This window comes from Phaenicophaeus curvirostris, chromosome 5 (genome assembly GCF_032191515.1).
Source record: "Phaenicophaeus curvirostris isolate KB17595 chromosome 5, BPBGC_Pcur_1.0, whole genome shotgun sequence".
Classification (NCBI taxonomy): domain Eukaryota; kingdom Metazoa; phylum Chordata; class Aves; order Cuculiformes; family Cuculidae; genus Phaenicophaeus; species Phaenicophaeus curvirostris.
Genome location: NC_091396.1, coordinates 31762248 through 31783909, shown reverse-complemented (window position 1 = coordinate 31783909; position 21662 = coordinate 31762248). Strand labels below are relative to the sequence as shown.

Sequence of the window (21662 nt, the reverse complement as noted above, 5' to 3'; positions counted from 1 at the left end):
ATCTTTGAAAGTAGTACAAGTGGTGTACTAATGGAAGAACATGCCAGTCTTGCTAGGTGATCTGCCTAGGCGTGTGCTTGCAGCTTGTGTTAGTCTGTTTCCATGGAATGTTGCCCTGGAGGCTGCAAAAACTATGAAGTGTGGATAAAAGTAGCAATACATGTTGAAATTTCCACTGTTGGAAATTTCTTACTGTTAACAGTAGAGTTGGTAGAAATTTCTACCAAGCATTACTTGGAAACAACTGAAGAAGTTTCAGATTGTTACCTCCTGTCTTTGTAGCAGCTATACAGTGTCATCTTTTCATTGATGTCTGAAACGTGGGTCTTGTGAGTGTCTGGCTGTAAACAGGAATAAGTATGTATCGTAATTGCAATATGATGCCAAAGTCTGTTTGGAGGAAGAAGTTTTTAAGTCTGACACTTGTGTTGAATTGTGTTGTGGTGAATTATGCGTACTCATCCATATTGTAGAGTTGTAAGCCAGAAACCTTTTGGTTCAAATATGGTTGGAAAACATCCTTTTGCATGAGATGAAATGTAATCTCCAACAGCATCATCAGTATCAAGGAGCAGTAAGCAAGTAGCTTGCAAGCTGTTACATTTTGTATGGATGTGTAACCCTGCAGAAGTTCTGCTGGGGCTACAGACAGTGGCTTAGAAGGGACTTCCTTTATTTCCATTACGTAAAACTATTGAAGTCCAATGTGGGAATATAGTTCGTGTTCAGCTCCACAAATTACTGGAATCAAGGAACTAGACAGTGCCATCTAATTTTTTTTATACAGCTTGATCTATCTAATTGTTTTTAATATATCTTGATAGATGCTGCACATGTTATGTGGTTTGAGAAACTTCACATTTGGCTCCTTTTTGTAGAGAAGAATGTTATCTATCCACTGATAGTTCTCAATGAGCTTAGTAGCAGCGCTAAGAACATTGCTAGTCCAAAGAAACTGGATACTGAGTAAGTAGAAAAGGCTATCAAGTCATCTGTCTACTGTGGTGGGAAATAAAATAGTGAGTTCTGGCCTCAGCGGGAAGGCAGTTAATCTTATTGCCTTAAAACGAAGGCAAGGAAGGATTTTTTCATTTTTTTACTCAACAGCTCTTATGGAACTAAGTTAGCTTGCTGACTTAAACTGAATGGAGTATTATAGTGTTAAGCTAGGACACGCCCCCCCCAAAGATAAATCCTTCAGTTCGTAGCATCTACTATAAAGATTTCATGTTGCAGACTTATCCAGTACTATAATATCAGAATTTCCTTGTTAATCTTCAGAGTTTGTACACAATACAGATCTGTACTGTGGACAGTACAATTGGTTTCATTACTCTTGTCACTATTAGACCTTTGTGAAGAATGTTGTATTACTTCTAATGTTACTTTTATAATGCTTTGAACTATCTGTTGCTATCTCTGAACAAGGATGTAAGCTTGTCATTAAGTTGCAGTTCCCCAAATATAAGCTAGAGCAGTGTAGTCATGCAGGAAATATAGTCCACTGTTCATTAATCTCTTGCTGATTAGTATGTTGCTAACACTTTTGCATCTCAATATTCATAATGTAAATTAAAGACCAGGTTTCTCTTTAGAGTATAAGGATATCTAACCTCTGATTTTTAAAAATTTTTTAGCAAGACTCTTGCAAGTAATGCTGATCCTTGAACATTGATTAGCTTGAGAATACTGGTAGGAAGGCCTAAATAGTAACCTTAAAAAAAAATAAATAAAAATCAAAAAATCTGAAGATGTTTTTAAACAAAACAACAAACCAAACCTACCCACCCCCCAAAGGAAACCAAAATCTAAACCTTGAGTTTGGAGAGACTGGCATTACATGACAGCAACAGTTTTAGGCAGTCTTTAAACTCCTTTCAGACAGCAGAAATTAACTGTTTTATGTGAATTTCTTATACAGGTTGGGTGCTTTAATGATCACAATAGCTGGCTTGAAGCTACTGCGCTCATCATTCAGTAGCCCAACGTGCCAGTACGTCACTGTCATTTTCACAGTGCTCTTCTTTACTTTTGATTACAAAAGTTTTACTGAGACTATGCTGCTAGATCTCTTCTTCATGTCCATACTCTTCAGCAAGGTAACTTTAACTCTATTTCTAACTATTTCATGTTATCCAAAAGGAAAATAGATAGTCCTAACTGACAGGCGATATTCGAGATCATCAGTCCTATTGGTACTAAAATCAAAATGCTATAAAATATTCAAGACTTCCCTTTCCTCAAGCCCTTATTTTGGGAAGCATGTGTAACTTCTAAAACACCTCCTGAGATTCTGTTTAGACTAATGAAGTGCTTTATTACCTTACTTGCTTCATTATTGTATCATTTTTGTAAGTCTCAGGGCTTCTGGTAGACCAGCAAGAACCCTAAAGTGACCAGTAAATTGTTCAGGATATTTGTGTACTGCAAAGCATGTTGTTTCTCATCCAAATCACTAAATATTTCTTTTTTTTTTCTTTTTTTTCTTGTAGCTTTGGGAACTCTTTTATAAATTGAGATTTGTATATACCTACATTGCTCCTTGGCAGATCACATGGGGATCTGCCTTTCATGCTTTTGCCCAGCCCTTTGCTGTGCCGCGTATCCTTTGAAAATGTGGATTTTTTTTTTTCCTGATGTCGGGTATTTATAACTTCTGAATGTTGCATTTTAATGGATTGTGTTATGGGCTAAATCTGCTTAATGAACAGGTGTGTCTAGTGACTGTTTATGCCTGTTCTCTGCTTTGCTACAATGCTACAAAATATTCAGTAGCAGATGTGACAGAACTATATTCCTATTGTGAAAGAAACACGTCTCAGGAGTTAATTCATTCTGAAAATGACACAACTTTTCTTTGGATAGTCATTCCTGTTTTTCAAGGGTCACCAAGTATTGTTTTAGTTCTTGAGTTTTGCATTTTAAGCTTTGAATGTGAGTGTTGAGTTAGTATTGTCTGTAGAATTTTGAGAAGCGCAGTGACTACCATGTCTAATGCCAAATTTTTACCTATTTCTGTTTTTAAAAACAAAAATAATCCCACTGTTGCTGGGATATACTGTATAGATACTTTGCATTTAAATTCTAGAGATCTTGTTTTAATTACTGTTGCAGTCTATTTCAGGAACTATCGCAGAAGCTTGAGGAAAAAATTAGTAGTTGTTGCTTTGCTTTCCTTAATTTTGTTCTCCTACAGACTCTGCGATGTTATTTGTCCAAGCAGCTGTTTCAGCTTTCTTTTCTACTCCACTGAATCCTTTTCTGGGAAGTGCAATATTCATCACTTCATATGCCAGGCCTGTCAAATTCTGGGAAAGAGACTACAAGTAGGTGAAATAAGACCTTTAAAGTTTGTGTAACTGCAACTAAGGGTGTTGATTGATGTGTGTTTGTGGGGTTTTTGGTTTTGGGGTTTTTTTGGGGTTTTTTTTTTTTTTCCTCTCCAGGCTGCATTTTTTTTTCAGGAAAAACCGAGTTTATAGCACTGAAAGCTTACAAAAAACTTGTTTCTGAAATACTCTAACATCTGTTTTTATACTAACATTTGCTTTATCTTTTGAGTAATTTCTGCTTAGAGGTATGCAGTCTTGGTGATATTTTTAAATATAATTACTGTTGTGAAGTGAAATTTTAAAGAGAAAGTGGATTCACGTACAACAGGGTTTTGAGAGGCAGTTCATAAACGTATTTGTGTTCGTTATTGCTTGTTTCACAGCTAAAACTGGCTAACCTCAGTATAAAAACCTTTAAATCTTTTTTGTTTAAAGCGGGATCAGTAATAGAAGATTCTTTGTGTCAGATTACACCACCTTGTGTTTTATTTTTCTGAAGTCCACTATTGTTGGTGGAGTATCAGACTGGTGAAATATTAGTTAAACAGCTTAGTGCAAAATGAGCAGATAGTTCCAGTATTTATGAGCAGTAGTTTTTCACTTCACTGCCTTGTTGCTTTTTTCCCTTTCAATGCTACAGCAGTTTAAATACAGTATTCCAAAACTTACCTGAAAGGGTTAAAGTTGAAACTTTAGGCAATGAAATAATAACCTTTGAACGTTGCCTTTCAGTAAAGTCTACTGGAATGTTAGCTGTGCTGATTTAATTTTTAGCTTTAGATGTGACCAATAAAGTTAAAAGACCCTATCTAAGAGACTTACATATGCTTATATCTAAATCTAAAGATTATTCTGTGGCTACATGTTGTGGACAAACTTTAAGTATTAAATCATAATGCTATTAGAGGCAGAAAATACTTTTGTGTGTGAGAAGAGCAGTAAATTTGCATATAGAATTATTCTAAAATAAGTTTTTAAAACTATCAGAGGGAATACTCTTTAACAGTTTTTATTCTGCTAGTAACTTCTTACCTTAGATTTTTCTTACAGTAAACAAGTTTTGTGTTAAAAATGCTTTATTTTGTTGCTTTCAGCACAAAGCGTGTAGATCATTCAAATACAAGACTGGCTTCGCAGCTTGATCGAAATCCAGGTAGCTTTCCTGGTCTGATTTTGGTGATTGATATTGGGGTTTGTGGGGTTGTTTTTTGGGTTGATGTTTGTTTGGTTTTGGTTTGGTTTCTTTTTGTGAGATATTAGGTTTTATTTGGGGGTAGTGGTGGTTTTGGTTTTTTTTGTTGGTGGTGTTTTGTTTTTTTTTTTTCAAATGTAAGTGGCTTTTGTAGTATTTTTATAGGACTTGTGATAAGTTTTCTCTAGTTCTGCCCAGCCTTTATAGTGTTCTGTCTACTGGTTTCTCCTACATCATCTCTTGCTATAATCTTTAGACTCCCCCTACTAGTTTTTTCTTGTTTTCTGCTTGGCTTTATGTGTATCTGCTGTACATGTGTGTCTGCTTTACATCTGTCATTATAATCACAGTATGCATTACGCTGGTTTGCTTTTAATTCTTCGTAAGTAATTAAAAAAAGCTGAACATTATTTGAGGGCACCTCAATGTCATGATAATGAGATCAGTATAACAGTTATTACCGAGATAGTTCTGTGTTCATTTGCTCTTACACTTTGTGTGGAATAGATTGCTGGGACATTGATGAGTGGAACCGAAGGAATAATTTGGAAAATGAAGTGACTAAGAAGGGGAAAAAATCTGGGCAAAAAGACTACATGTGATGTAGCATTTGTTTTGAGTAGCTGTCTCTTAAGAAAAGCAGGGCGGGAATGTGAAGAATGACCTTGAAACGTTGTTATCATTAAAAGTGTAGTATCCAATGTAAAGGTATAACTGTTGTTCAAGTCTGATTTTTCTGCGAATTCAGATAATGACCCAAGTCCAATCTGCTTGCAGGTTCAGATGATAACAACCTGAATTCCATCTTCTATGAACACTTAACCCGTTCCCTTCAGCACAGCCTATGTGGAGACTTACTGTTGGGTCGATGGGGAAACTATAGTACTGGGGACTGCTTCATCCTAGCCTCTGACTACCTCAATGCACTTGTACACCTTATAGAGATAGGAAATGGCCTGGTCACCTTCCAGCTGAGAGGACTCGAATTCAGAGGTGTGTGGTACACTTCCTTCCTTCCTGTACTAAAAGTTGGACTGTGTTTAGGAAACTTACAAGTTATTTTTCAATTCAATCCTGTAATTTAATTGCTCTGAAATGGGCTGTAGGGCCTCTTTATGCCCCAGTCACTTGTCAGGAAAACTAGCTTGCTTTAGCAGAGTTGATGCTAAGTCGCTCTTTCTGTTTTAGTCCGACATGGCTACCATAATTGATTGTTAGAGATGTTTATCTCAGGTGCGATCCTAGAGTGATAAATGAAGCCTTCCAAATCTTACATGTTCATTGGCAGATAGTTCAGTGTTATAGAAACATACTTGGAGATGGATTGGTTTCTAAACGCTTTTAAATATAAGGCAACATTATAACAATCATATGAAGTGTTCAACTCTTTATGCTTTTCTCTGTTTTCTCCAAAGGAACTTATTGCCAGCAACGAGAAGTGGAGGCCATCACTGAAGGTGTAGAGGAAGATGAAGGTTTTTGTTGCTGTGAACCAGGCCACCTTCCTCACATGCTTTCTTTTAATGCTGCCTTTGGGCAGCGTTGGCTGGCTTGGGAAGTGCTTGTGACAAAGTATGTTTTGGAGGGTTATAGTATCACTGACAACAGTGCGGCTTCCATGCTTCAAGTCTTTGATCTCCGGAAAATTCTCACCACTTACTATGTGAAGGTCTGATTCAGATCAGTACAACGTTTGGGGGGAGGTAGACTGAATTACCCCTGGGAAGTGCCTAATGTCTTGATCTTCTAATGCCTTTCATATGAGGATCATAGAAAATATGATCCAAATTATACATGTCTGAACATCTTCATCGAAGGAGGAAAGAGTTTGCTGTACTGATGATTACTTGGTATTCTGATGCATGAGCAGGACAATGATACTGTAGTCTAGAACAAGAGAGGACACTTTCTAGCTGCAGCTGGAGTAGAAACTTGAAAGAGGTTACACAAATGCAATAGCTGTATTGTAAATGAGAAGTTAAATAGTGTGTTTCTCTTGGAGAAAGCCAAGCTGCTGCAATCTTAAAAAGCTATCCAAATCCATCTTTTCTTGGTTTTCTTTGTTTCGTTTTTAAAAAAAGTACTGCCCTGTGGTTGTAAGAGGACCTTAGGCCTCAGATTCCCTCAGATAATCAGTTTGGTAATTGATGTTTCATAAGCTCCTGTCTTTCAGAGAGCTGAAAAATTACAGGTTAAAATATTTCCAAGATATTTATTCACACACACAAGTTGTTGTGTTCTCCCCCTAAACACAAGGGTGTTAAACTCTCTGGTCTTTTATTTACCATTTTAATTCTTTAGAAATTCACTATCTAAGCCTCCATGTTAACTAGATAAAAATTATTCTGTTTGTGAGGGAAAAGAAAAACAAACTACAGTGAGAGTCCTTTCCCATCTGTTTTCCTTTCCTTATTCCTTTGGTGCATGCCTTGGAAATCCTGACAGTATTTGAAAAACATGCCTGTATACAAACCTGTATTGTGTTTTCCAAATTTGTTACATTTGTGAGCTGAGTAAATGCTACTGTTTTGTTCATTACTGGGTAAATAATACCAATGAGTTGAAACAATTGGGATTTTCTGGTTAGTTTTCTTTTAATTGCAGTACTGACTCTATGTTTTTAACTACTACTATTTCAGGGAATCATCTATTATGTCACAACATCCCCCAAGCTAGAGGAATGGTTAGCTAATGAGACAATGCAGGAAGGACTACGGTTGTGCACAGATCGATATTATGTTGATGTAGACCCAACATTTAACCCCAATATTGATGAGGATTATGATCACCGTCTAGCAGGGATCTCAAGAGAGAGTTTCTGCATGATATATTTGAACTGGATAGAATATTGTTGCTCCCGAAGAGAAAAGGTAAGCATGAACATGTAAGAAAAGCCTTTCACTATTCTAGGATGGGCTCATGTCATTCCCTGCTAGTTTTACTTATAGGCTACTTTAATAATCTTTTTTAAAATAAAGATTTACAATTGAAATATTGATTTATAGCTTACTAGTTCTGATCTTCCGCTCCTGAGATGTGAATTTAAATAAATTCTCTAAGTAGCATATGATTTAACCTGTTTTATTAACAAATTCTCGTTTACAAACTCAAATGAATCAGTTGAGTCTTAGGCATTTATCTACATACAAAAGGGTATGTTTACAGAACTGATGTTTTGTGCTTTGATGTCAGTGTTTATAAACCAGCCCTAACTTAAAAAAAAAAAAACTCTAAAGAAAACACCCCCACTCCTAAAAATATTTATTGCCAGCTTATAAGACTAAATACTTTAATGGTCATAATATACAATTCCTTTGGACCACTGGACTTGTTGGCTTGTGAAAATGATCATCCTGTGTTCAGCCCTTTTTCTCTTTCCAAATCCTTCCACATTTTAAATAGAAATGTTTAGTATGTATGTAGATGAAAGCTTTAACTTCTTACTGTTTACAAAGAAACCTGTATGTAATTTAGTCCAAGTAGCATTGCCTTTGAGATTAAGGAGAAGTTGAGATGAAAGAAACAGGAATATAGTGGTAATGTATGCATTTAATGAAAGATCTGAGTCTTCAGAGTTCATCTTTACTTTGGAGGTAGAAGATGAATTAGAAGCCCGTTGTAAGAGGTGTAAGATATAAAGTGTTCTGCAGTCACAGGACAAACATCAGCTGAAGAAAACTGAAGTCATAACCTTGTGAACTATGTTGTGTAGATATTGAAAATCAGATTTAATCTCTTCATATGAATGATACTATTACCTAGGGCATAATATACCCTATGCAGCTGCTGCTGGCTTTGAGCAGAAGGGGGTTTCCCCCAAATAAAGTGTAGGCTGGGTAAGTTAACTTAAAACTTGGAATTATGTGCTCTTAACTGGTAAGTGAGAATATTTTTATCTTAACTAATTTTGCTAATCAACATTCTGCATAGAAGAAACAGGTTACATGAGGAATGTCGCATACATCCCTTTTGCTTATAATCTATCTTATTTTAAATACGGTATGTTTGTGTCTGCCTTCAAATGTATTTTGCATACTTGCAGAACTTCTAAAAGAATTCCTTATTGACAGTGTGAGCAAGAGTAACTTGTGTGCTAGGTACATGCACACACCTGAGTTATGTACGTTTTTATGTGTTTAGGTCTGTTTACTCCTCCTGGCAGAACCTTTTTTCAGTAGTGGTTTGTCTACTCAGTTCACCTCACTCTTCTGTTTTGTTTTATTACAAGCCACTGGATTCAAGTAAAGACTCACCCCTGGTGACGTTGTGTTATGGACTCTGTGTTCTGGGGCGGAGAGCATTGGGAACAGCTTCACATCATATGTCTAGGTAATAAAATATTGTTATAAAGCTTTCCTTCCTCAAAACCCTACTGAGTTCCTGGGTTAGATATTAGATGAGTACCTCTTCATAGCAGAAACGCGTATTTAATGTCATCTTTCGCAAAATTGGGCAGGTATGCTATGCAACCTGTCTTTGATATAAACAGCTAGTGAAACGTAACTGAAGAACAGCAAATGAAGGAACTTGAATTTGAGCAATTTGTTTTATCAAACTAAAGCAAGATGGGAACTATAACTGCTAAAAACAAACAAACCAGCAGTTCTAAAAGTAAGCTCCATTTCTTGCTCCAAGTATGTGCCCTATATGGAAACAGGGGAAAGGAGAGCACAACTGCTTGAAATGGAGAACATGTTTATCAGGGTGGAAGTTATGTCAGAACATTATGATAAGTTTCAGTTTAGCTGTATCTGTGGCATGAAGTTTTGTACAAACATCCTTGAGCGCAATCCTGTCATCGTATGGCAACCTCTTGCAGACTGATAGCCTTAAGTTACTTTGGAAAGCCAGTGTGAAATCACAGAATCATAGAATAACCAGGTTGGAAGAGACCCACCGGATCATTGAGTCCATCTATTCCTATCAAACACTAAACCATGCCCCTTAGCACCTCGTTCACCTGTGCCTCAGACACCTCCAGGGAAGGTGAATCAACCACCTCCCTGAGCAGCCTGTTCCAGTGCCCAATGACCCTTTCTGTGAAGAATTTTTTCCTAATGTCCAGCTTAAACCTCCCCTGGCAGAGCTTGAGGCCATTTCCTCTTGTCTTGCCCCCTGTCACTTGGGAGAAGAGGCCAGCACCCTCCTCTCCACAACCTCCTTTCAGGTAGTTGTAGAGAGCAATGAGGTCTCCCCTCAGCCTCCTCTTCTCCAGGCTAAACAACCCCAGCTCTCTCAGCCGTTCCTCATAAGACCTGTTCTCCAGCCTGTTCACCAGCTTCGTTGCTCTTCTCTGGATTCGCTCCAGAGCCTCAACATCCTTCTTGTGGTGTGGGGCCCAGAACATAGTTGTATGTTTCAGGGAATCATGAGGTGATGATTTCAAAACAAAATAAGGAAGCTTAATTAGATGTGGATGCTATTGGTCGTTTGGGTGCTGACTGTAAAACCTATTCTACTTCACCTTTGGGGAAACTGACTAATTCTTCGAAGCACCAGCCAAGAGCAAGAGTGATCAGAGCACGTTTCTTTTAAGTTACCTTAATAAAAGGGAGCAATGCCTGTGGGCTTGAGGAAGTTGTCAAGATTTTTATTCTGTACTAGAAGCAAGCACAACTGAAACTACGTATTCTCCTTAACTGGTCCGTTATTCCCTGAGAAGTTTTATCATTAAGAATCTTCTGAAATAGTCAGGCGTTCCTCACAGTGTTCCTGCTTACTTAAGTTTGTGTAAATAGTCTGTTTATGTGGTTTATTTATTACCCATTCAGTGCACATAGACATATAGTGTCCAGGGTTTGCTCGTAACATCTTTACTCATATCTTCACTTCTTCATGTCTTATACTGTAAGTTATCTGGATAAATAAGAACTGTGTATCTTTTGGTATTGCTAAGTATTTTCTGCTCTTGTCGGTGATGATAATCGTGGATCTGGTTTTATTTCTAACAGAAATATTTAGGCTTTTTCTTTTTTTTTTTCTTTTTTTCTTATTTTTTTTCCCCACTGACAGTAATCTAGAATCTTTCTTGTATGGCCTGCATGCCCTGTTTAAGGGTGACTTCCGTATATCTTCAATTAGAGATGAATGGATCTTTGCTGACATGGAATTGCTGAGGAAGGTAGTGGTTCCTGGAATACGGATGTCACTTAAGCTGCATCAGGTGAGAGATTACACAAATGATGTGTACAGTTCTTTGTATTTGTGTGGGTTTTTTTAAAAAAATTAAGCAGCTGGGAAGGAAAGACAGGGAAGAGAATAAAAGGACATGCAAAAGAGATGGACAATTGAAAATGAGGGAATATTTTGTCCTTGGTTTCATTATAGCTTATCTGGAAGGTGATGCGGAAGAGAAGGGAATGCACTTTACATTTAGAGCTTGAAAATTAATATCAAATGTAGATCAGAGAACATGTAAAACCCTGTTTCATATCTGTCTAGACAGAATTCCCTTATGAACAGCCTCCAGTATTTTTCCTGTCTCTTCCCCTCTCCATGTCTATGTAATTGGCTTAAAAGGTTATCATGACAATCAAAGCTGTAAAGCCATCTTCTGCAGTGGGAGTTTTTCTTGTACTTTTTTTTTTTTTCATTTGAAGCATTGTAATAAACAAACACTTTGTTACTCGTTGGTCCCATCAGTAAGGTTTCAAGTGAGAATAAGAAGATTGCATTCCAGTAAGCTGAAATTAGGGCAGGTCTTTATAGTGAAGTGAGGGTGAAGCAACAGCCTTAATTTCTGTCCAGTATGTTTCTTATCAAAGCTCAGCAAGTACAGGAAAGCATGTACTGAGAGATAAGCACTCTGTGAGGGCAAAAGTTCTATAAAAGAACAAATTGCTTGAAAATCAAGTAGGCAAAGTTTAATTGCAGTTTTTTAATAATTTTTTTTGCCTTTATTGAAGAGCTTAGAAGTCCCCCAAAGATGGCAGTGGTCAAATTAACTCCTCCACATGACATGAACTCCTTGAATTTAGCACAATGTGTATAAGTGCTAGGAGTACATGTAGCAAAGTAGATTAATTACAAAATCATTGTTGAAACCAGCAGAAGTACAGCTTCAACAAATCTGAACTCTTTTTGGTATATTTAGGTAACTGTGCAGAACAGGGTTGAATTAAGTTGGAGAATGAAAAGTGAGAAAAATACAAGTGTCTCTAACAATCTGTAAAGTATGATTTTATTCACTTGCAGTGCAATAGCATGTTGAAGCTTCTGCCAGTGGTGTTTCTATTTGACTGGCAGTAATGTAAGTTGTGTGATGTTATCTGATGCTCAGATAGTCTGTCATCAAGTAATATTGTGAAGTTTTAAATAGGAAATAAAGATAAACCTTATGGTTTTCTTCTTTCTTATATAGTCTCAATGAATAATGGATGCTTTACTTAAGCATGTTTACGGTTGGTGACTTGTGAATATGCAAAGCAGCTAAAACTAAGGTTTTTCAGCGTGCAGTATGGAATGTGCTTAATGTACTATCAATAATAGGTCTTTCCAGTAGTTTTGGGTTTTAGTTCAAAAAGGAAGCAGGTATAAGCAAACAGATCTAATCTGTTGGAAAAGAGATTCTCTTTCACAATGCTCTTAGGCATCAATAGTATCAGATATCTAAACTTTGTGTAAGGCACTGAGTCTTCTAAGTGTTTGAGGTGTAATATGTTTGATTTGTATACGTAGTTACATCTGAAATCTTACTCATATCTATTGAATGTGTGTTCTTGGAAACAGGATCACTTCACTTCTCCAGATGAATATGATGACCCTTCTGTTCTTTATGAAGCCATAACAACCCATGAAGAAAATCTAGTTATAGCACATGAAGGGGACCCTGCTTGGCGGAGTGCAGTTCTTTCCAATTCTCCTTCCCTCCTTGCTTTGCGTCACGTGATGGATGATGGTACCAATGAATATAAAATCATTATGCTGAATAAGCGATATCTCAGTTTCAGGGTCATTAAGGTAAGCTTCGTGTGTTTTCCATAAGTGACAGCGTGTTGTGGTATAGTTTAATAACAACTCAAATCATTACTTTTTGTTATTGATATGTCATTACTAGGGCTGCTTCTTCTCATGTAGTGGAAATATTTTAAGTCAAGAATTGCTTTTCTAGTTAAATGTCTTATTTATCATCCTCTTCCTAGACTTGTTTTATTCTCATTGTTGCAGCCTGTGTCCATGAGTTCAGCCTTTTCAAGTAGTGAATATAAATACTTAGTTTGCAGTGTACTGTTGCATACGCTTATGAAGGCTTAGGTACAGCAAAGCAATCATCATACACGCTTATTGTTAAACTTTGTGACGCAACCTTTCTACTTGGCTTTTGCAGGTGAATAAGGAGTGTGTGCGTGGCCTGTGGGCAGGACAACAGCAGGAGCTTGTCTTTCTGCGTAATCGTAATCCAGAAAGAGGAAGTATCCAAAATGCAAAACAAGCTCTGAGGAATATGATCAACTCCTCTTGTGACCAGCCAATTGGATACCCAATCTATGTCTCGCCTTTGACTACTTCCTATTCAGATAGTCATGAACAGCTTAAGGAGATTCTTGGGGGAGCTATCAGCTTGGGAAACATCAGAGACTTCATAGTGTCTACATGGCACAGGTGAGCTGAGGAAATGAGTTATCAGTGTGTGTTCATGCTCTCATATTCCATTAACTAGTCTTGTATGTGCCCAACGCAAGATAATTTATTTAGTCACAAAAAGAAGTAGGCCTGAACTTCTATTTCAGCTGCAGCTTTAGTGTATAAACAACTTCTTTGCTACAGGATTAATCTTCTAGGCATATGAGAAATAAGCCACAAACTATGTAAATGAGAGCTCAGAAAAAAACAGTAGAGCAAGTCTACATGGAAGAACTAGAACTTCAATTCTAATGTCTGGCCTGATGATGAGAGACAATGAAACTTCTGTAGTTTTTTCAGTACCATCACTTCTGCAGTCTATAATACCATCTTCATAGAATCTGGACAAATTGGTAGGTCTCCTGTCTGACAAACATTTAGTGTGCAAGTACAGATATTAATATTGTTTGGGTGTGCTCATACGTAGTTACACAAGCTTCAGCTGTTGTTAAGAATTTCATGAGGGCTTAAAAATAACCTGTATGTCAGAGCCAGAACAAGTAGCTGGAGTGATTATAATGCAGTCTTCCTTCCATGTGAGCCCTCAGTAGTGCCGTACAAACTCTTGCTGTGCTATGTTTTATAGACCATGAGAACTTTTACTGTACTCTGGCCCCTTATGACTGTGGCTCCATAAGCAACAGTGGCTGATTTGTGGCATTCAGAAATGTGTATCCCAGTTCCCAGCAGTACCAGGAGCTGGTGCTGTAGTTAAAACAGTCCTGTGGCTGTTCTGGTGGTCATATTTACACTCAGGTATCTACAGCACATCAGAACAGAACATGCTGCTTCACCCCAGCATTATACCACACTTGCTACAGTCCGTGCTATTTGTCTTCTCTTGCCATCTGCTTGTCCAACACATAGAGGAAACAACAGGTGAAAGTATGACACGAAACAGTACATGGATCCAAGCTGTGCATGCTTTGGGATTCTGTATCCCAGGGGCAAATAATGCTAGAAAGGAATGCTCGAAGTATTTCCATGTGATGGAAAAAAGGAATAGTGAAAATTAGGAACTGAAGGGAAGAGGAATGTGCTGTGGTTTTTGTATCCATCTGAAGTTTATAAATACAAACAATACGGTGAAAAGCCTGTACATACACTGGAAAGTGGCTAACCTGCTGTGTCTGAACGTTCAAAATTTGTGATACAAATAATTGCAAAATGTGCTTCAAACAGCTGAATGTGTTAGTGAAGGCAACGTGAAACTAAGTACATCAAAAAGAAAAAATACCCAACAAATATTCTCTTCCTGCTCATGTGAATAGACAAAAATTTTACAGTATAAGAATACACATAAGCTGCTGTATTAAGTAACACGAATTTTGCCAAGCTGTTACAAAATAACCAGGGTATTCTACTAGTATTTTACATTTATGTATTTTATATTTAGAATTTTATCACTGTATTGTACCTCAGAGGTGCCTTGATTTTTTTCAAAAGCTACTTTTTGTTAGTATTCAACTTACCATAAATGTTACTTGAATAGCTGTCATAAACAAAATTGCAGTCTCTTAGAAAGCAATGTTTATACTTGCAAAGCATATTCTGAGAAAATAAAGTCAAATTTTACTTGATTTCTAGGGACTGCTATTGATTGTGCCAAGTAAAGCCTTTTGCTTTTTGTCATTGTAAGGCATTTCTTCGAATCCTGGCGATTAGGAGGTGTCACTTAATGTGTCAATTGCATTATGTTTTCAGACTAAGGAGAGGTTGTGGAGCTGGCTGCAATAGTGGTGGAAATATTGAAGATTCAGATGCTGGCGGTGGAGCTTCTTGCACAAGTAACAATCCAACTATAAATGAGTCACAGAGCAGCATGTCGCAAGGAGGAGGGAATGCAACTACAGGGCAGGGACCTGGAACAGTACAGCACCCTCCTGTTGCATCTCATCTTACAACACTTCCTGCAGCTCATCCACCAACTCATCCCTCTACTCTGGGTAATGTTAAAGCAACAATTTTATATAAGTACAATCCTATAGCCAGAACTGGCCTTTCAGCTCTTTGGATCAGGCCTAAGTTAAAAGAAAAAGCAGACTTAAGTGACTTAACTAGGTAGTGCTAATACCTGCTGGATTCATCTCCAAACTAGAGTACTAGTTTATGCAGTGCAGGGTTCTCCGACAGACATGTAAGCAGCAGGGCTATAGTTGTGCTGGCAAAATAGATCAAATAACTCTTTATAACGCATCTGTATAGACTGAATCTTGTTATTTTTGTCACATTGTCTGCAAATGCTAAACTTGCAATTTTTTTTGTGAATGTCTTTATATTTCTTATTTATGTGGTGGAATGGATTCTTTATTTCTGTAATGTTTTAGCCAAATCCTCTCCAAGATTCTTTATCTATCTGTAGTTGGAGCGGTGATAAACAGTAGAACTGAGAAAAAACTTACCAAATACTGCCTTTGTGCACAAAGAACTTAAGTGTGTATAATTGAATGAACTATTTTTTACACTATGTAATTAGGTCCGTTGATTGTGGAGAGTTATCTCCAAGTACTTAGTGTAGGAAAAGCAATGACAGCAATGCTCAAACTGCAGTTCCTGTTTTTCACTTTAAGTGCATTGAATTTTTCCTGAATTTGTTTAAAAACAGCTTATCCTCTAGCAAATTTTTGGTCTACTGTTTGAACGGCCAGTCAAGCACAATAAGAAAGAATATTTTGAATATATTTGAATATTTTGAATATTTTGAAACATGGACATTGCTACTTGCTTTCATGCTTTAAGTATGGAAAACTTGAGTATTAAGCAGCAAATTGTTTATGCAGGAAGAGCAACGCTGAAGCATTTTTCAAGCTGCTAGTCTTGCAGGGATTGTGAATTGAATAGAATATAAAATTCCAAACTAAGGTGAATGGAATTTATTTGAAAGCCCTGCTATATGAAATATAATGGAGGTATGTTTTAGATGATGTTGATTAGACCCATCAATTAAGTGCTAAAATGTGTATCAGAAATCTAATGTGTGTGGGAGTCTTTATCAAACTCTCCTGATTCTGTATCTTTTACTTTTAGGCACCAGTCACAGCTCTCACTCTGTGCAGTCAAGCCTTGTCAGACATTCCCCTGCCCGTGCCTCAGTAGCTAGCCATTCATCTTATTGCTACGGCAGTCGTCACTCATCTCTTCGCACATCCACAACAGGCTTTGTGCCTTGTCGGCGCTCTTCCACCAGTCAGATATCTCTTCGTAACCTCCCATCATCCATCCAGTCCCGCCTATCTATGGTGACCCAAATGGAACCTACTGGCCAGACTGGGGTCAGCGCGCAGCATGGACTGCCCTCTTCTAGCAGCTCCAGCCAAAGCATCCCAGCCTGTAAACAGCATGCCCTTGTGGGCTTTCTAGGGACAGAAGGAGGGAGTAACGCAACTGAAACTCAGTCAGGTGGTAATGCAAGCCCTGCAAATCAAATGCAAGCCAAAAAGGATGACGTTATTTACAGAATCCAGGTGAATAGTCCAGAAGAACAAGTTAACCTATTCTTCCACGTGCTTTTGTTAGTGTTACCTTGTGTGTTGTTGAAGTCACTACTTTTAAATACGCATGCAGTCTGGAATGTCTTTGTATACATTTGGAGACCTAATGCGAGGAAAAGGTTTTATGGAGAACCAGTCCTCCTGCATACTAGGCATTCGTGTTTACATTACTTAGATGTTTTGCTATAGTGCAGCTTTGAGAATGTCAGCTGAGCTCATTTCCACTTCATGCTTAGTTTACTTTTATTCATTACAACATATAAAGCTAAACAGCTTCACTTGCAGGCAGAAAGCAACTAGCTTTTTTCTTTCAAACCAAGTAGATTTTCTGCAAAAGTAAGTGTAAAAATACTCACTTTCACATTCACGTTCATATTCATTCATTTTCATATGTGTTTATTCTGGGTTCACTGAGCAAGCAGACTGTTAAATTAATGACATGACTTTACTTGTTTTGTGAAAATCCACAAAATTGTATTCTTGATATTGTAGCTTTTAGCAGCCCTGCATATGTGTGTTTGGCAGTATATTAGTGGGAAACATCCGGAAGTGTACTTAGTAGGATAAATCATAACATGATTTTGTTATCACCTCATTTTGTTGTAATCCTTAGTAAACTGCATCATAATGGGCAAAGTTAAATTAATTTTGCAGGGCTGTCTTACTAGGTTTTGTTTGCAGGCAAGGGCCCTTTTGTGAAATTGCTTCATTCCTCTGTGTGAGGAGGATAGAGGTGACGTTGGCATGTGCCCTTGGATAGTGGACATTGTGGTTCTTCTTGTCCTTAAATAGGAAGAAGTTTTCAGGAGTTTTCTCCTGCTGCCTCAGTGGAAAGGCCAGTTTACTTCAAAACGTGGGATGGGTCTCTCCTAACCGTGTTAGCCGATAAATGTTAATAGTTCTTCAGCTTAACAGTAAATGCTCCAGGACTGTTTCTTAAGATATTTGGTAAGAAGAGATGAGCTAGTTTTAAGTGATGAGCTGTTAATTCTTCCCTGCTCCTGGACCATGTGCTCTCAATGCTTACTTTGTGCCAGCTTGCCAGACCCTGCCATGAGCCAGTCTAACAATTGACAGAAGGGCTGGAAAGGGGAACCAGAGCTGCTACTTCAGACAGCAGTCAACTGGTATATTGTCAGTTGTGTCTGAAACCATAGCCTGATATCCAAATTCTGTGCCGATAAGGCTTTTCCCTAGCCTGGTAGTGTGAGTTTCCAACATTAAAATTGTTTAGAAATTTATTTCTGTGAGTTTAAATCAGTTCTCTGGAAGTATGCAAACAGTTACAGTTTATCTATTTCTCTTAACTTTTGGCTGCACTAACAGTCAAAACTCAATTCCTACTTATAGTTAATGGATCCCAGTCAAGTACTGGAAGGGATCAACGTGTCAAAAAGGAAAGAGCTGCAGTGGCCAGATGAGGTGATACGGCTAAAAGCTGGAAGAAACAGCTGGAAAGACTGGAGTCCTCAGGAAGGCATGGAAGGCCATGTAAGTTTTGCTTAGAAGCTCACAAGCTGATCTTTAAACAGGCAGCGTCTTGATTCTATGGCAGTCTGTCTAGATGTCAAGGCCAAAGATAAATGTGATAGTAAGCCTGATCAGCAGCTGCCCTCCAAGTTGCTGGAAGAGCAGGTCTTGAATCCTCATTTGAAGCAGAGGGATATTTCTGCAACTGTGTATCCAAAAGATGCAGGATGATGGTTGAGGTATTGTCAACCACCTCTCCTTCCTTGCCTTCTTCTAGCTCTTGTCATGAACTCTCAGGCATTGCACTCATTCATCCAATCTTCTTTTTCATGTATTTAAGCTGTCAGCCCTTGATGAAATATGGGTGGTGAATCTACCAATAAGTCCTTAATTGAATGGCTAACAGTATTTGCTTCTAAATTATTCTGATGAAAATAGAGCCAAGTGAGACTGTCTTAAATGTCTGTTTATGTAATAGGTATGTGGTTGATGTTTCCCTTCCATTAAGAAGGAAACCTGCTATAACTGAAACTTAAGAAAGCGTGTGACTTGAAGCTGCTCCTCCCTTTTCCCTAGGCATGTTTTATCAGCATTTTTATAAAAATTGACTGCAGTAGTTAGGAAACTGATGTCCCAAAGTAGGTGCTCTTTAGGAAGAAAAAAAAACCCAGCTCTGTTTTTGGGGGTCTTTCATTTTTACTGAGGCATACAATTTTTAGACTTTTGTCTGTAAAGTTTGCTCTGGTGAGTATTCTTTCAGCAATAAGTACTACAGGGGAAGAGTCACTGACATTGTCTGTTGGGTCATCAATACAACTGTATTTTCATATGTCAGTTCATTAGAACTTACTTTGCTTACCTCAATTGGAGGTGTTATTTATTGGACTTAGGAGCTGGACTTCACTCTCTGAAAGTCCACATCCATATCACTGTGGATGTATGTACAAACTTCTGGTAAGAAATGGCAATATGCTGATAATGTAGTGGATGCCAAATCTACCTTGATATTAATGTGAATGAAGGGCCCTGGGAAGAAATTCCTTCCACTAATTATTGTTTCATAGTTGATGGTTCACTCTTAATATGGTAGTGTTACCTTGTAGGTAACGCCTAGCAGTTGAATGCTGCTTGGAACATTCATGGTTACGTTGGGCTTAGATGTTTTGTTCTTGGAATTTGCTTGTTAGCTATTGCAGACCAAGCGTTGTAAAGATGATGATGATGTGAAAAGATGCATCGAAATACATCCTGTTGCCTGGTATCATTGGGCAATTTTTATCAGGAGTGTGTTTTACAAACTGGAATGTGCTGACCTGTACAGAGATTGATATTACAGAAAGATTAAAACAAGAGGGTTTGAAGGGCAGAGTAAGCTGCTGTTCTGAATGTTTCCCATCTATTTTTGGTGCAGCATACTGGCAGGTTTTTTTAGAAGACCATATTATAACCTAAGAAGAAAGGGGAAAAGCGCTAGATTATTCTATGTGTGATTAGGAGGAGAGGATTGGATTTGATGACAGTTTTCACTGCCTGCTTCAGCTGCCCCTGGTTAAATGTACTAGTATCAGTAAGGCCATTAGCTTTTAGGGACAGTCTTCCCTTTTTGATCCTGCAGCTGCAGTTCTTTCTGCAAACAGACAGACATAATTATTACTTGCTGAGATTTGACCTATCAAGCAGTTTACCAGCCAAAGCCTTGTCACTACTCTCAGTATGAAGATTGGCTTCAGAGTCCTGCTACTTACTACCCATGTACCAGTAATTTTAGCGACATTCTGAGTGGCTTGTAGATTTCCCTGTTGCATATCAGGTGGAAAGAAGCACTAGTCGAAAGCAGAAGTAAGTGAAGGAAGGATTCAAAAAGAATAATAGACAGGAAGAAAGAGAAAATAGATAAGAAGAGACAGTCACGTTATTCCTGGGGTTTGTGCACGGGGATATTGGAAAGGCATTGAGGGATCAAATCATGACAAATTTGAGAGTCATTGCACTAGGGGATATGTGTATTCGTATCTGGTTTCTTGAATTGTATAAAGCATCAAAATGTATTTTACTGTGGTAATGAGTGAAGAGTAGGATGTGTTGGACCTGACGATATGACCCTTAGTTAATAGTCAGCTAAGGGTGATATTAAGGGTGACGTCTATGGGTGAATTTCTGAGCAGTACATCTCAGTTGTTCGGAAGTTTTCTACTACGTAGAAAAAAGCATTTTTCCTAACTTTGCTTTTTATTTTGCTGAGCGTATGGTATAGGATGTGTAATAAACAAAGATGCAATAGGGTTTCATCAGGGAAATTTAGCATCTTTGTATGGTGGCTATTTTTCCTGGACTTTAAGGTTAAGGCATACACTGCATTGTTCTATGATACCTGGCTCTGGCATGCAGAAGAACCTTTTTCCCCCCAAGAGATTCTTGCCTCCTCTTGACTATCCAGTGACATAAGTTTACGTATTACCAGTCATTTATGGGCACCAAATCAATGTCAGTCACAATAGAACACGTGATATAAGTGAGTGTGGGGAAATAGAATCATAGAATAGATAGGGTTGGAAGGGGACCTTAAAGATCATCTAGTTCCAAGCCTCTGCCATGGGCAGGGATATCCCGCTAGACCAGGCTGCCCAAGGCCCCATCCAGCGTGGCCTTGAACACCTCCAGGGATGGGGCAGCCACAACTTCACTTGGCAACCTGTGTCAGTGTCTCACCAGTCCCACAGTGAAGAAATTCCTCCTTATATCAAGCCTAAATCTGCCCCTCTCCAGCTTATACACATTTCCCCTTGTCCAGTCACCACAAGCCTTTAAGAATAGTCCCTCCTCAGCTTTCTTGTAGGCCCCTTTCAGGTATTGGAAGGTTGCTATAAGCTCTCCTCAGTGCCTTCTCTTCTCCAGGCTGAACAACCCTTTCAGCCTGTCCTCGTATGGGAGATGCTCCAGTGCCCTGATCATCTTTGTGGCCCTCCTCTGCACCCATTCCAACAATCCCATATCCTTCTTACATTGAACAACTCCATATCCTTATATTGAGGATCCCAGAACTGGACACAATACTCCAGATGAGGTCTCACAAGAGAGGAATAGAGGTGCAGAATCATCTCCCTCACCCTGCTGGCCACGTTTCTTTTGATGCAGCCTAGGATACAGTTGGCCTTCTGGGCTGCGAGTGCGCGTTGCCGGCTCATGTCACATTTCTCATTGACTAGCACCCCCAAGTCCTTCTCTGCAGGACCGCTCTTGATCAGGTCACCCCCCATCGTGTACTGAAAATGGGGGATTGCCCCGATTCAGGTGTAAGATGGTTGCAGTGATTTATAACCTATGTACAACTTGTGCATATACACAGCTTTAAGGAGCCGTAATATTGATGCTTTTGGGATCAGCCACTAGCACCAGCTTTTAGTTGGACAAGTATGTAGTACTTGGACTTTATTGGGAAATCTCTTGTGTCTGGATATAGAGTATTCCTGTCATCACTCCACACAGTGGCATAGAGAATTTGTTTGCACGGACTTTGAAGTCAGACTTGTACAGAGCACTTAAATATCATGCTGG

At 38.4% G+C, this 21662-nt stretch overlaps 1 protein-coding gene across 5 annotated transcripts in view; it reads left to right on the top strand.

Moving 5' to 3' along the window:
- PCNX1 (pecanex 1) overlaps positions 1-21662 on the top strand; it is a 95644-nt gene that overhangs the window by 67910 nt on the left and 6072 nt on the right. For all 5 annotated transcript variants that reach the window (XM_069858194.1, XM_069858193.1, XM_069858196.1 and 2 more), the window contains 15 exons: positions 825-966; positions 1922-2099; positions 2493-2601; positions 3197-3326; positions 4427-4485; positions 5302-5517; positions 5940-6193; positions 7164-7394; positions 8753-8853; positions 10537-10687; positions 12253-12483; positions 12851-13125; positions 14851-15092; positions 16174-16610; positions 17988-18128. In XM_069858194.1, the coding sequence (XP_069714295.1) occupies positions 825-966; positions 1922-2099; positions 2493-2601; positions 3197-3326; positions 4427-4485; positions 5302-5517; positions 5940-6193; positions 7164-7394; positions 8753-8853; positions 10537-10687; positions 12253-12483; positions 12851-13125; positions 14851-15092; positions 16174-16610; positions 17988-18128 (2897 nt within the window). The remainder of the gene's footprint in view (positions 1-824; positions 967-1921; positions 2100-2492; positions 2602-3196; positions 3327-4426; positions 4486-5301; positions 5518-5939; positions 6194-7163; positions 7395-8752; positions 8854-10536; positions 10688-12252; positions 12484-12850; positions 13126-14850; positions 15093-16173; positions 16611-17987; positions 18129-21662) is intronic.